The sequence below is a fragment of the Eptatretus burgeri genome, chromosome 15, assembly GCF_056783735.1.
Source record: "Eptatretus burgeri isolate ZD-2024b chromosome 15, Ebu_testis_v1, whole genome shotgun sequence".
NCBI lineage: Eukaryota > Metazoa > Chordata > Myxini > Myxiniformes > Myxinidae > Eptatretus > Eptatretus burgeri.
The window spans coordinates 63,260,574-63,275,812 of NC_140975.1; the positions used below are offsets into that span (position 1 = coordinate 63,260,574).

The following is a 15,239-nucleotide window of genomic DNA, read 5'->3' on the forward strand; positions in this document are numbered from 1 at the left end:
TATTACTCCATACATTCCTCCGAATTTGTTTTCTGTATCGTTTGTTTCTCAATTTCGAAGCTGAATTGGATTTTACAGGCACTTGTATATTTGAAAGTCAGACAAATCGCCATTTACCGCAGTCTGTTACGATTAAATTTCATGTTCAAAATCGTCATTTTGGTCACTCTTGAATTTGGCCTACGAAATCTCAAGGGCCTTGGCCTATGAAGACAATAATCCAGCCCTGCACACAAGCCCTACCCACCCACACAAGCCCCACCCACACATGCCCCACCCCCCTCATCCCACCGCCCACCCTTCCCCACACACACACACACACACACACACACACACACACACACACACACACACACACACACACACACGGGGAGGGGAGGGGAGAGGGATGAGGGGGGTTGTGGGTTGTTGGGGGAGCACACCTACCCCGCAACCCTAACCCTCCCCCCTTTACATCTCCTTTATTCTTTTCTTGTAATTCAAAATCAGATAATTATAAGGAAAGCATCTATATATTAATACTGAAGGACCAATTTTGTGCTCCTCATAGCGGTTGCGTCACGTTTTTCTCGGTACTGTGACCTGGACTGAAAGAAACTTCGTACCTGTAAGAGTGCATCGCACATCGTGGCAACAGTCAAACTTCAACTCTGAAGCAGAATAAACACTTTTCGTTTTTCATGGTGATGTGTGACATCACCGCTGAGAGGCGCAAGGACGTCATGACATCATCGGTCATTCGCTGACGTCATTACATCTGTCGTCGACAGACCGTCACCACTGAGAGGTGTAATTCCACTCCTCGAAAATAGCGTCTGGAATGTAAAACCCTCTTCTGCACATGCTGACTACCTCAGAATGTGAATTTCACACAAAAAAATGTAACAAGAAACAATGTATCTTCTATATATTAATACTGAAGGACCAATTTTGTGCTCCTCCTCGCGGTTGCGGCACGTTTTTCTCGGTACTGTGACCTGAGAAGTTTTGACATGGTGTACGTCAAAGTAGACACGTGCACAAATCAGGGGACTTCTTCACAAGGAATAGTGGACACCAAAAATGTCGTGTACAAGGACGTTGTGTAGGCCTCATTAGGTAAGGCCATGGAGTACATCGACTGGGATCCGGCTCTTACAAGAGCCGCCACTGGCTGTCATATTGGGCTCATGGAACGGAATCCGTCTGTGACGGGGTTTCGGCTAGTATATAATAAAACAAGATTACAAACATTGAACAAAATCTTCTTTTGCAGCAGTCTGATGGTTTGTTTTGGTTTTGAAACTCAGACAACATATTCTGTTCAAAACAAAGAGGGAAGAACAATTAGGGTATATAAAGATGATTATATTATGATAATAATAAAATTAGAAATATAACATTTACCTCCAGAAGATTGAGTGTCATGTCAGATTCCTCCAGAAGATTAAGTTGTGTGTTTGGCATCCAGACAGGTGTTTAAACTGAAAAATAAAAAAATAAAAATAATAATGAGTCAACACTCAAGAGAGATATAGACAGAGACAAAGAGACAGAGATAGAGGGAGAGAGAGACAGAGGGAGAGAGAGACAGAGAGAGACAAAGACACACACACACACACACACACACACACACACACACACACACACACACACACACACACACACACACACTTTCTCACCTTTGACTCGACTCATTCAAGGTCAGAGGATGTGAGAGGAGTTGTTTCCAGCCAACAAAAATGTCATTCAGTTCTCTTCTGAACGATTGAATGTCTTTAAGGAAGTCATTCATTTTTTGGCATTCGTCGTGGAATTTAGTCAGTTTGCAACCCGTATGTTCTGTACTAAACCTTGTTGTAATGAGAAGTGTATTGTTTTTTTGATGGTTTCGTACTCACATGGGTCTATAGAGAAAATTTGGCTTGGTTTCCGGAGCGGCAACCTTGGGGAACTCCGCTAATTTGCGTAGATCCAAGATGGCCACAACGGACGGGGGTGGAATATAACTTTTCAACCAATTAACTTACAATCACGTGTGATACCTCTTTTCTGCATAACTTTGACCTGAGAAATCTATTTCTGAGGTCAATTTTGTGATTTGGGGTCAAAGGTCAAGGTCAAAGTCATTTTCGGCCAAAAATGAAATAATATAATAATAATGAAATTTTCAGAGCGATGGTGGTCAAGCATTTATTCATTAACGGCGATCACTCCAATTCATCATCAGACCCGAATGCAAGATCAAGATGTTCAGTTTCCTCGTCATCTTCCACATCTGCTTCTCTTTCCTCTTCCACTTCATCTTGGTCTTCGTCTCCTGTCTTGAATGGGTTCAAGCAGGCGTCACTACAAACACAAGCGCAGTACACAGTGCATGATATCTTTCCATGGTGACAGCTGCAACGTTCAGTGCCACACGCCTTCACTGCTGCCTTCCAGCCACACCGCACTACATCCATGAGATCTTGGGGTCCTGGGGGCTGATCGGAGGTTGCTGGTACTGGGGTGCCATCTTTTATTTCCCACCCATACTTCGTGATGTCAAGTTCAGGTGGAGCCTGCTGGTCAGCAGATTTTGCGAGTATGGTCTGCAGATGAGTGCGCAAGATGTGCAGGAAGAGATTTTGCTCTGTTGGTGGTAGCGACATGATCTTGAGCAGCTTGCCAGGCTTCTTTGTATACATATGGTACCTCGCCTCACTCATCGTGGTCCCCTGTTGCTGACCATATAGAGCACAGAAGAACACCTGTCCTATTTCCATGAGCTGTGCATGGGTGGCATCAAGCTGTGCATGGGTGAATACAGGTCTGGGAAGTCGCCAGCTCTCAGGGTCTTCAGGGCCGACACTTTCCCCTTGCCAAACAGGTATGAGGTAGCATCTGAACCAGTAATATAGTGCATTCCCAGGATCTGCAGGTAGGGGAGTATACGCTCGAGCGTTAGCTGCTGCAGCAGGAAATCTCCCTCCCTCTCGCTATGAAGCAGTTGGATGAACAGAGGAGGCTTTATCAGGTTATCGACCCAGTGCCTGCCATTTAGGTGTTGCTGACACGTTTCAAGGTAGTCGCTTAAGTCCTGGAATGTTTTGGGACCAGTGGTGAAGAACTTGCTCAGAAGAGTAGTCAAAACCATCCGGAACGCTCGCATGGCCTGAACCCAAGACTTGCCGCTCATGATTCCTGTTAGCCCTCCAAACGCTGAGCTGATGAGAGGTTCAATACACGACCCGTGCATGAGTTTGCCGATGCAGCCACCGAAGGACTGCACGATGTGCATGATGCCAGGTCTGAGAATGACGTTTTTGAAGCGATCGACGTCATTCCACTTGATTTGGCTGGCCACCATGGACAGCTGCAGGTCGACGGAGATGTGGGCATAGGACATCCCCATGTCAGCCAACGACTTCTTGAGGTACTCCAGCGAAGTTAGCACCATGTCCAGATGAGCGGCTTTGGCGTCGATGAGAGGTCCGAACATGTAGGTACTCACTGGCTTCTTCTGAGCTTGATCATTGTGCGCCTCCTGATTGTTGAACCCACTCCACTTCATTGCGTTCTCCTGTGTGTTGAGCATGTTCAGCCACTTCATGTCCTTCTCCTGCGCAGTAGCTAGACTCACCTGCCGGGCACATACTTATTGGTAGGAGATGCCAGAAGTGGCTTCTACAGCTGGTGGGTTCACCTTGGTCGGCCCGGTGTAGTGTTGCAGAGGAAGGCTGCCTGATGAGCTACTGCTGGTCTTTGACTGGGCGGCATTCTTAGAGAGTCTGGGGATGATGAGGCTGCTCATCCCTGGCTTAGCATGGCCATACTCCAGCATACCTGCGGGATGAGGTTGCTGGAATTCATGTGAGAGGACATGGGTAGTGCGTCGACCATTGGGTGTGAATACCTGGGGATCGAAGTTGTCAAATCACGTGAAGATGACGCCGATGGTTCTACACAACCCCAGGAACTAGTGCAGAACCTGTGCATTTTCACAGAGTAGACGAGCGGCCGATTTTCGGAATCTCAGGGCCTCATCGTATGAGGTCGTGAAGCCATGCTCATGAAGGAGTTTGAGAAGTTCGGAACTGCCATGCCGGTGCAACAGTTTGACAGCCAGTCCTAATGTTATCTGATTTCTGGTACCTGCAACGTGACTCTGAATTGACTGGCTCAGGCTCAGAGATTTCTTGGTCACTTTACAACTGGAGACCAGGTCTGAAACCAACTTCAACAAACTTGGGCTGGTCGCCTTGATTGTGTTGGCCTGTGTAAACTCTGATAGGTCATAATTGGCACTGTTGTACTTGACCGACCGTGCCTCATGCTTGCTCTGCCTCACCACCGAAGCAATGCTCCTCTCATCCGTATCATCTACCTTAACTCTCTTGAGACTTTTAGCAACGGACTCACGGAAACCAACAATGGTAGCACAGCCATCTACCGGAACAACGATAACATCCTTACTCATGCAGTCAGTCAACTTGCGAAACATGTCACATCGAGCGAGCTTGCCATCTAGATCCGAGTACAGGGAATGCAGTTCAACACTATTCCATATTCTGGACCTGTCTCGGTTCATGTACTCGATGACTTCCTTCAGAGCATTTTCATCTGCACTACCAGTTGGCAAATCAGCATATGTGGTGACTTTCGTGAAACTGTTATAGCAGTGGACGTGGTACTTGCACTCAGCGGAAGGTAGATCACAAACAAAAGCAAGGTGCAACTTGACCATTCTTGCGACATCATCATTACGCTGCGCAGCAACATCAAGGAGCATATCTTTCATAGTTGGGAGTAGGTTACGTTCTGTGTCAAAACGTTCTTTGGTCATACAATCACGAACGCGGTCCCATCTTTCTGGGTGTCTCTCATCAATGGGTAAACATTCCTCGCTACAGAACATACAATCACATTTGTACTCAAACACACCTTAGTATGAGGCCTTGTAGTTGTCCTTACACCTTCATCTTCAGCCTTTCTTTTCTGTGACTTTCTCACTCTCTCAATTTTCTGTTTTGATGTACAAGTACAGTAGCAACCTTTGTGGCAGGCTATGCTTGCCGCATCTCCACCAACATCAATAATGTTCTGTAGCTTAGCTGGCAGGTGCCCATCTCCACGGGATTTGGCTCACGAGATGAGCTTCTTGATCCCGATCTCAGTGAATTTCATTTCTTCTCCACCTCCGTGACACACCGGGAGAAGACACCTTGAGTCAGCCATCATACTTTTCTCTGAAAAGAAGAAGAGGTGAGATTAGAATCAACGGGATCGTTCATCAACTATCGAGTCGGAGTGATCTAAAGTTGATGCAGGGGTCAAAAAGTTTTAAACCCCTCAATAGTCCAAAAATGACATTGAACTTAACCTTTGACCCTGAACCACACAACTGAACTTAGAAATAGATTCCTCACCTCAAAATTATCCGGAAAAAATGTATCACATGTGATTGTAGGTTGATTGGTTGAAAAGTTATTTTCCACCTCCGTCCGCAATGGCCATTTTGGATTTATGCAAATTATATATCGGAGTTCCCCAAGGTTGCCACTCTGGCAATGAAGCTAATTTTTTTTCTATCAACCCATGCGAGTACGAAACCATAAAAAAACAATACACTTCTCGCAACAAGGAACTCAAGTTCTTGCCATGTTCGGCTCAGCATGTTCATGCCCACCAGTGACCATGCAGCTGTGATCCGAGAACAAAGATCCTGCAGGTTTGCCACCTTGGTGTTGGAGACAACATCTTTGATAAACACCCACAGAAAAAAAATCAAGGGGGTTATGTCTGGTGATTGTGGGGGCCAGGCGGTTGGGCTATCTCGGCCACTCCAGTGACCTGGAAAATTTTAATTCAGGACGGCTCGAACGACCAAGGCCCAATGAGGGGGAGCACCGTCCTGTTGAAAATTGATATTGAGTTGCAGGTCTTCAATCTGTGGGAAGGCAAATCCTTCAAACATGTTCATGTAAATTGTTGAGGTCACTGTATCCTCCGCAAAGATAAATGGACCAACCAAGCAGTCATGGTGAAGGCTACACCACACATCGACCTTTGGACTGTCGCGGATGTGTTCAATGACCATGTATGGGTTTTTAGAGCCCCAGATCCTCACATTGTACTGCTTCACCTCCCCCGATACATGAAAGCAAACTTTCTCGGTGAACATGACCTTTTTCAGGAAATATTCGTCATCCTCTGTGCGACAGCATTTCGAAGACAAACGCCTTGCGTTTTGAGTCCGTCATTTTGTTTGAGTTCCTGCAGAATCTGCACCTTATACGCATGAAGTTTCAGTCTTTTATGCAAAATCCTGTGTACAGTGGTAGTTGGTCATCCCAGTTCTCTGGGTACATGTCAAATTGATTTTCTGGGACTTTGTTGAAATGATTCATGCACTCGGTCAATGTCTGCTGCACTTGTGTTTGGTTGACCGATACTTTTCTGTTTCTGACAACTTCCACATCGCTGTTTATGCTGAACGCTTTACGGAAATTACGCTGAACTTGCGTGACGGATCTCGTCTCGATGAACCATTCGAAGCATTGAGCTTTCTCCTGTGGAGTCGCCATTTTCGTTTACATCAAACCATCAGACCTGAAAAGAAAGAAAACTTGATGAAGTTCTGTATCACATAAACGAAAGGGTATCATTGTTTGTATCATTTGTGGATCTAAATATAAAAGCCAAAGTTGTCCGTTTCTTCTTGGAACACCATATATTTCCCTGTGAACTTTAAAGACTCCAAGCTCTCTCCCAAAAACAGTTGGCCATCAGTGCTGGTATCCTTGACAAAGTCCCAAATGCTACTTCCCGATTCTCTGCATCTCACCTGAATGTGAGAACAAGGCTGACTAATATCTATATTATAAAAGGAGCCCTGTCTGTTTGTCGAGCTATAACTTGAGAATGGATCAACAGATTTCAATAAATCCAACGACGGTGGATTCAGGAAACTCCCGGGAAGGTTTGTTCTGCAAAAAAAGTAAAATAAAATAGAAAAACGTCTGTTTGTGTGCATGGGTACATGGGCAGACATGTCGAAACTGCAAATGCCAACTTGGGACACTGGTTATCCCCACACGGAGGGCAGGATCTCCCAGGAATCCTTTTTTGTTCTTGCCCCATAGATTGGCCATCACAGCAAAGATTGGGATTCCCATCAGCGAAGTGATGGGTCTTCATGCGAGTTTGAATAACAGCTTGGGGCTGCAGACAGCACAAGCATCCAAACTTTAAAATGCACTTTGACAACGTTGATGCTCTTCTTTTCCAGATAAGTTTTTAAAAATCCACCAGAAAGAGAAAGGGGAAAGAAGAAAATTACTGCTTACCAGACTCAGCTGCTTAATGGTTTGATGTTAGAGCATCCACTCTGAGTCTGAGTCTGGGAGGTCGGTGGTTTGAACCCCGTCTGAGTCATACCAAAGACTTTAAAACGAATGGAACTGCTTACTTGCTCGATCCCCAGCATTTTAAAAGGATAGAGCACGGACAAAAACAATCATAGGGTTGGCAACCATTGCACATGCTCGGTGGTCCAAATGAACTCCTGTGTTGAAGTTCCTTGTGAGAGAACTCGTATCGTTGGACAACATTGATAGACTTCTTAGCATATCCTTCATACCCATTGAACAGATGACCTCATTCTCACCTGTTCCAGATGCTCAAAATCGTCACGTAGATGTGGGATGAAGCAACAAAGCTCACCAAGAGGGCAGGACAAGGGCTTGGAGTAAATACAAGTGACAGTCGCAAGCAGCTCCAGACAGGAAAGGTGAAATGAGAACAGCTCGGGGGACAGCAGTGGAAGAAAAACGAGGACGGTCGAGCCGTTTCAACTTCGAGATCCCGTTAATAAAGTGTCATAATAAATGATCCACAACATTTTAGGTGTTGAATGTTCGTTTGGGATCGTAATCCCACGAGTTATATCCCGGTTGTGACAAATGTCATGCAATTTTTCCCATCCCGTAATTGCGTCCGTGAGCAAATTTTCAAACCTTGCGATTCATTCTCCCAAATGAAGGCTCAACTCTTTTGGAGTACCTTTAAAGGCAGGTACTGTACATCTCGTGACAGCCGACCGGTGTACAAGTATGCCCATTGTGGTTCAACCGAGAATCGAGCAGGAAAGGTGCTCCACCAGGTGGCTGCAAAAGAAGTGGGGAGATTTTGTTTACATTCCAACTTCAATAAAATTACTTTGAAGTGTTAAATTACCTTAAAAATAATTGAAGGAATTTACTCCAGACTGCAGTAGTTCCCACCAAGAAAAACTAAGTGTGGTGTAACACACGTCCTTGCAGTTGGCAGACTACATGACGTGGGAATTCATCTAAAAGTAACTGTGACGATTCCTCTTTCATTGTAAGGTGTACGATAGCTTCGACATATGCGTATTGGCTTCTCAGTTGTCTCGCCGAGGTTTGAATCCCAACCCAGCTATAAACACACCCAGCTATAAACAGACAGACAGACAGACAGACAGACAGAGAGAGAGAGAGAGAGAGAGAGAGAGAGAGAGAGAGAGAGAGAGAGAGAGAGAGAGAGAGAGAGAGAGAGAGAGAGAGAGAGAATGTGGGTGGGGGAGGAGGGGTACAATATATGTAGGTTGCCTTTTTTTTTGTATACCTTGGTCGAGGCTCGTATGAGAGCTAACACACAACTCACAGCAAGGAGGCATGAGACAAGAGGGGCGGGAGTGGAAGGGACAAAACAGTGGGGAACAGACACATTAGGTGAACTGTAGAAGGGAGAGGGATGGGGATGGGACGGGGAACGTGGCGAAGAGAAGATGGACATTTCGGGGACTTTCAGGAAGGAAAGCAGGAGAAATGAAGGAAGTGGGCTTGGGTGGATTATCGGGGGTAGAAAAGATCGAGGATTTGGATGGGGGAAGATAAGAGGTGGTGGTGAACAGCTGTTTTGAAAGCCTGGAGGGAAGAATGGGAAAGAATAGAGTGAGGAAGTTTATTCCAAAGGCGGGAAAAAAGAGGAATGAAAGAGTGAAGATGAGCAGTGATTCGTGATTTTGGTAGTTTTACCAGAAGGGGGTTGTTGGCGGACCTTGAGTGCCCTGTGGAAATGTGGTGGGGACAAATCGCAGAGAGAGCAGGGGGGCAAGGCTGGAGAGGAGTCGGTAGAAGACAGAAAGACCACCGACCAACCTGCGGTGATTGAGTGAGAGGCCCAAAGACTCAGCTTCATTGCGGGAGATGCCGATGATCTTAAATGCCCTGGTTTCGACAGCGTGAAGCCGAGAAAGGTGGGAGGCAGGAGCACCAGCCCAGAGGGGAGAGCAGTACTCCATCAGGCTACGGACAAAAGCTTTGTAAGTGGTCAGGAGCTCAAGAGGGCGGAGGAAGGACTTTGCACGACAGAGGATTCCCAGTCGGCGACTGGCTTTTGAGGCGAGGTTGGAAATGTGACTTTCCCAGGAAAGGTCATGGCAGATAGTGAGACCTAGAAGCTTGAAAGAAAAGACTTCTTCCAGAGGATTGTTGAGAAAGTGGATGGGGGGGTTTTGTAAATGGTTCTTTCGAAGAGACATAGTGAGAGTGTGAGATTTGTCTGGATTGAAAGACATGTTCCACGTGTTGGACCAGTTTGTGATTTTATCCAGATCTGCAGTGAGCGAAGAAGCTGCTGCTTGCCGGTCTGAGGGATGACAGATGGTACGGCAGAGGGTGGAGTCGTCGGCAAAGAGAAATAGAGGATTTTCCAGAGAGTCCGAGAGATCATTGATGAAAACCAGCAAAAGAACAGGGCCCAGAACGCTACCTTGAGGAACTCCAGCCTGCACAGGAAGAGGGGATGAAAGAACTCCATTTAGGGCCACAGGTTGACTGTGACAGGAGAGGAAGTCTGCGAGCCATGAGTGGAGATGGCCTTGAATACCATGGGAAGAGAGTTTGGTGAGTAGGGCAGGGTGCCAGACTGTGTCAAAAGCACGTGATATGTCCAGGGATATGGCTCGGATTTCCTGTCTGGCATTGAGGACCTCCATCCATTGATGGGAGAGCAGAAGCAGCATATCCAGGGAAGAGTGACCTGGTCTGAAACCAAATTGATGATTGGAAATCAAGCCATTGGAGAAGAGGAAGGATTTCATGTCTGAAGCGATGATGGATTCCATCACCTTGCTGATGATTGGGAGAAGGCTGATTGGTCTGTAGTTACAGGGATCTGTTTTTGCACCTTTTTATGCAGGGCAGTGATGTTAGCAGATTTCCAAGCAGATGGCAGATGACCTTGGGCAAATGAGAGGGTTAATATAACAGAGAGAGGGTGAGCAAGAGCAGAAGAGCAGGCTTTGAGGACACGTGGGCTGATGCCGTCTGGACCGGTTGCAGAATCTGACTCGAGGTTTGAAAGCAAGCTCTCCACCTTGTCAGGAGAAAAGGACACAGAGTCCAGGGACAGTTGGGTGCGACTGGGTAAAGTGGGTAGAGATAGTAATGGGTTTAGGACACAAGATTTAGCTGCAAACACCGAGTTTAGACATTCAGCTTTATCACGTGTGGAATCAGCAGTGCGGCCATTTGAGGTAAGGGAGGGATGGAGGGGGAACATACACCAGAAACAGATTTGATTAAACGCCACCAGGATTTTGAGGAGGGAGAGAGGTTTGAGAGTTCAGACTTGAGATGAGAAAGATGTTGTTTTCTGGCTCTCCTGAGGGTAGATACACACTTGTTCCGAGCTTTGTGGAAAGAACTGAGATTGCCCTCAGTTGGGTTTGCTTTCCATGAGGCAAAGGCAAGTTGTTTCAGGACAACTGCCTCGCCACAAGCTTCAGTAAACCAAGGGCGGGAGGAAGGGTAGGACAACTGAACACGAGAGGGGATAAATCTGTGCACAAGGGAGAGCAAGTTTCTTTGAAAGAATTCCCAGGATGAGTTGATGTTTGAGAAAGTAGTGATAGGAGACCAGTCTGTAAGTTTGATGGCTGCTCGGAGACCCTGCCAGTCGGCTTGAGTGAAATGCCAGACTCGACGGCGGTGAGGTGGTTCTCTGATAACAGCCAGAGAGATGTCCACTTTGACAAGGACGTGGTCAGAAGAACCAATTGGAGCGAAGGAAGAGCAGCAGATATTGTCAGGGAAATTTGTCAAAATCAGATCCAGAAGAGATGGAGTACCATTGGTTGAGATCCGGGTCGGGAAGTTGACCGATTGAGTCAGTCCCAATGAGTCGCAGAAAGCTTTTGCTGAGGTGCCATGGCAGGTGAGAGAGGTACCCACACCTAGCCAACTGGCGTGATGACAATTGAAGTCACCACATAAGAGGAAGAGAGAGTTTGGATGAGAAGATAGAAGATGGTCCATGTTTTCGAATAGTGAGGTGTAGATGGAGTCATCACTGTTCGGTGGACGGTACAGTACACATATAAACATGAGGTGGGAGTGGAGGGGAAGCCGAAGCCAGAGGTATTCCTGGGGGTGTGGGGGAGTGAGAGCAGTGCATGGAGAGTGAGGGATAGAGTCTTTGATGAAGAGAGCAACACCTCCACCAGGACGAGGCTCAGGTCTGTCATACCGTAAGAGGGAGTAACCAGGGAGAGATACTTGGGAGTCAGACACGTCTTGGGAGAGGAAAGTTTCTGTTAGGCAGATAATGTCTGGTTTGTCAGTGGCAACCTGTATGGAAAGATCTGAAAGGTTTGAGCGAAGGCCCCGGATATTTGAGGTCCACACTTTTAATGAAGAGGAAGGGGAGGAGGCTTTGGGTGCAGGAGGTGGAGGGGGAGGGGGAGGGTAGGCAAGGGACGAGGGGGGCAGGTAAGGAGGGTTGCTGAAGGAGTGTGGGGTATTGCAGAATAGCGAGGGGAGGGGGCCGAATGAGGAGGAGGAAAGGCTCTGTGGTGCTGGGGGAGAGGGGGGACAAGAGACAAGGAAGAAGGCAGTTGAGGATTAGATGAGGTGGAGTGAAGAGATGGAGGTGAGAGGGCAGTGGAGGGAGGCAGGTTGGTGGATGAGAGGGGGGGAAACTTTGAGAAGGAAGAGTGAGGGGGATGAAAGGTGGGAGAAAGGTGAGGGGCGAATTTTTGAGAGAGGTGAGAGGGAGGCTTGGAGGGAGAAGAGTAGGATGGTTGCTTTGAGAGTGAGAGTGAGGGGTGAGGGGGGTGAGTTGGCACTGAAGTTGGAAAAAAAGAATGGTTGATGGAAAGCGAGCATCCATGGCAAACTGTGGTTTTTAAAAGTTTTAGGCCTTAAATTGTAGAGCTCACTCTGCAGTCAATCACAGCCTCTACCTTCAAGTATTGACACAATAACAAAAACTTGTGTTTTACCTTATTATCTGATACAACATGTAGTCCCTCATCTACCTGGAAATGAGTGGGGACAGACAAATGGAAACTGCGAGTGCATCACTTTCATGGGTACCTGGTGGCGAGATGATGTGAAGACGTGATGGTCAGTCAAAAGGTGCTTCTGAGAGTTCACGAAGGCGGTTTGCAGTCAGAAGTTCCTCTGCTGGTCACGGGCAATGATTTTGTTTCTTACAGTGTGGTTGTGGACTCGTCTGGTGCAAGAAAAACAGAGGATTATGTAATTAAAGCAAATGCGTTTTATTAAACTTGATTTATATCCTGATGAGGAGCTATGAACTTAACCAAACACCTACGAATTTTAAAGAAGATAAAAATCACTTTAAGCATTACATTCTGTCATAATGGATGAGATTACGATGCTGCAGATGAGTCTGCAGACACTTGTCAGACACAATCTACATATTATGTCCCCCAAAATGGAGAAATCTTTGACACAACCCTCCCCACTTACATTCCGGACATTCCCCCGTTCATACCCCTCCATTACTTCTCTCTCTCTGTCTCCTCTTCCCTGATCCTCTTACACTCTTACACTCTATTTTATTGACTGATATTCTCTACCCTTTCTTTCCAATTCTCAATTTACTACCCTGACCTCTTTACTCTCAAGAACACTTGAATCTTAGCCAGGGTCGCCATTACAAATACCGTAGTTTACATTCCAAAAGAAAAACTTCCCTTTCCAAATACCTCTGATGAGAGGTTCTTGCATGCTGTATAACATTTGTACCAGATCCCATGATAAATCAGAGGAGATTCTCCATAGAGGGAGGAGGGTGCTTAACTTCCTTGCGCAGTGGGAATTAGAGGTAAACACTCTTGGTAGACTTGGCAGCCCCTCCAAATAAATGGCTGTATCCCATCTGATCCGGCCAAATCTGATCTGTACCTGTCTGAACCTTCAACCACATTTTCTTTTTGTTTTTTTGAGCACCTTGTCAGGTGTTGCTGCTGTGACGTCTCAAAACGTACCCTTTACTGAAAAACTGCCTCCCATGTCTGTCTATGGCCCATTTAACCTACGAGAATGCCTCAGCCCAACACCGCACTTTAGGTATCCGACCGAAGCTCCATATCTGTCAGCGATGCAGGCACACCTGTCGACTGAACGACAATGGTTTTTTTTTACTTTTGTTGTGAGTTGCTCCTTGCAAGGCAGCTGCTCGTTCCTTACTTTCCTCATGTAAATGGTCAAAATCTCAGTAAAAATTGTTGCATCCCCACGAATTTTTTATCCTTCACTGCTGTTTAGAACACATAATGACCACGCTACAAGTTAGATTCTCAAAATTGAGGAAGTCCTGAGTCCCTCTCTCCCATTTCCTCTCCCCCCATGCGAACATGTACCCTGATCTTTTAGCAACCCTCCCTTAATCTGCCAGAAACCCCTTCCATTATTACCATCTCCAAATCATGTCAGCTGCCTCCAGTCACCTCGTGATCTGTCCCATTTCTACGACTGAGCCGATCGCTAACCTGTTGAATCCCTGTTCCCATCCTTGCGCTGCAATTCCATTCCTTGTGCTATGATGGATCAGTTTATTTTTTATTCCTGATTGAGGCTCATGGAAGAGCTTGAGCAGAATGTAAAGGAACAAGATGGAAAGCGGGAAACACCAACAGTAGAATAGAACTGAGAGTGAGATCTTGGAGAAGGAGAGAAGGACACGTGGGGGTGACCAAACTACAACACAGAGAGACGAGGAAGGGGAAAGTGGGGGTGAAACAGGAAAGGCACAAACCAACTGACACCTCACAAACGAAAAGAGGTGAGGGAGAGGAGGGAAATCACAATAGCCTGGAAAAAGGGAATGCTTGGGAATGAGATCATTTTGAGAAGAAGGGATCATGAGTATGAATGGGGGATGGCCTGAGTTAGTGGTGAACATCTGTCTTGAAGCCCTGGAGGGAAGAATGGGACTGAACGGATTGGGAAAGTTGGTCACACAGGTGAGATAAAAGAGGAACGAAATGGTGGAGGTGAGCAGTGAGCCTGGATTTGAGGAGTTTAACAAGACGAGGGTTACTGGCAGACCGTTTGGCCCCTACAGAGACCTGGGGTGGTGGGGGGAAGGGGGTGGAGTTTGTTCTTCATAGTTTCACGATGAGTTGCCACATTTTTTTCTGCCCCCCACCCCTCACCTGGATGTGGTGGAATTCCTCACCTGGAGGAATCTGTGAGGGGGTAGAGCATCACCTGTGGACAGGTGTTTCTCGTCCCGCTTACAGGGGAATTCGCGCATTGTGTTCATCCAAACCCATCCCTCGGAGCACTGCAGTTCAAGCAGAGAGTGGTAGGCTCTTGACAGAGGAGGCTGAAGTGAAGGCCCGCTGGGCCGGTTACTTTGAGCGGTTGTACCAGGCTGATCCCCCAGCTGTCGAGTTGGACATCAAGGGTGTTACAATCCCTGTTGCTGACCCTCAAATCAACTGTGGTCCACCTTCGCTTGTGGAAACATGGGCTGCGGTGAACCAGTTGAAATGGGGCAAAGCTCCAGGGATTTGTGGCATCCATGCTGAACTTCTCAAGGCTGGTGGAAATGCTGCACTCGTGTCGTTGCATGCAGTTTTGTGCTCTGCCTGGAACACAGGCATCATCCCAACTGACTGGAAGAGGGGCCTTGTTGTCCCTCTCTGGAAAGGTAAGGGTGATCGCCAAGACTGCAACAACTACCGAGGGGTGACGCTGCTCTCAGTGCCAGACAAGGTCTTTGCTCGGATAATTATTGATAGGGTTCGCCACCATCTGCTTGAGCACCAGCGTCCAGAGCAGTCAGGCTTTACACCAAAGAGGTCAACGATTGACCGTATTCTTGCTCTTAGTGTCCTCACTGAACGCAGCCGAGAGTTTTGGCAGGGGCTGCTTGCAGCCTATGTTGATCTCTGTAAAGCGTTCGATTCAGTGAATCGGGATGTCCTCTGGAGGATT

The 15,239-nt window shown here is 46.9% G+C and overlaps 1 protein-coding gene across 2 annotated transcripts; it reads right to left on the reverse strand.

The window, feature by feature from the left end:
• Positions 1–1,673: 1,673 nt before the first annotated feature.
• LOC147012328 (uncharacterized) lies at positions 1,674–12,498 on the reverse strand. 2 transcript variants are annotated; one of them, XM_085857863.1, is made up of 3 exons: positions 12,363–12,498; positions 8,023–8,126; positions 1,674–5,207 (listed from the first exon to the last, which is right to left on the reverse strand). In XM_085857863.1, the coding sequence occupies exon 3, from the start codon at positions 4,874–4,876 to the stop codon at positions 3,938–3,940; it is 939 nt and encodes a 312-aa protein (XP_085713989.1). In that variant the 5' UTR covers positions 4,877–5,207; positions 8,023–8,126; positions 12,363–12,498; the 3' UTR covers positions 1,674–3,937. Both variants share the same exon structure in this region, with proteins under 2 accessions (XP_085713989.1, XP_085713990.1).
• Positions 12,499–15,239: the final 2,741 nt, after the last annotated feature.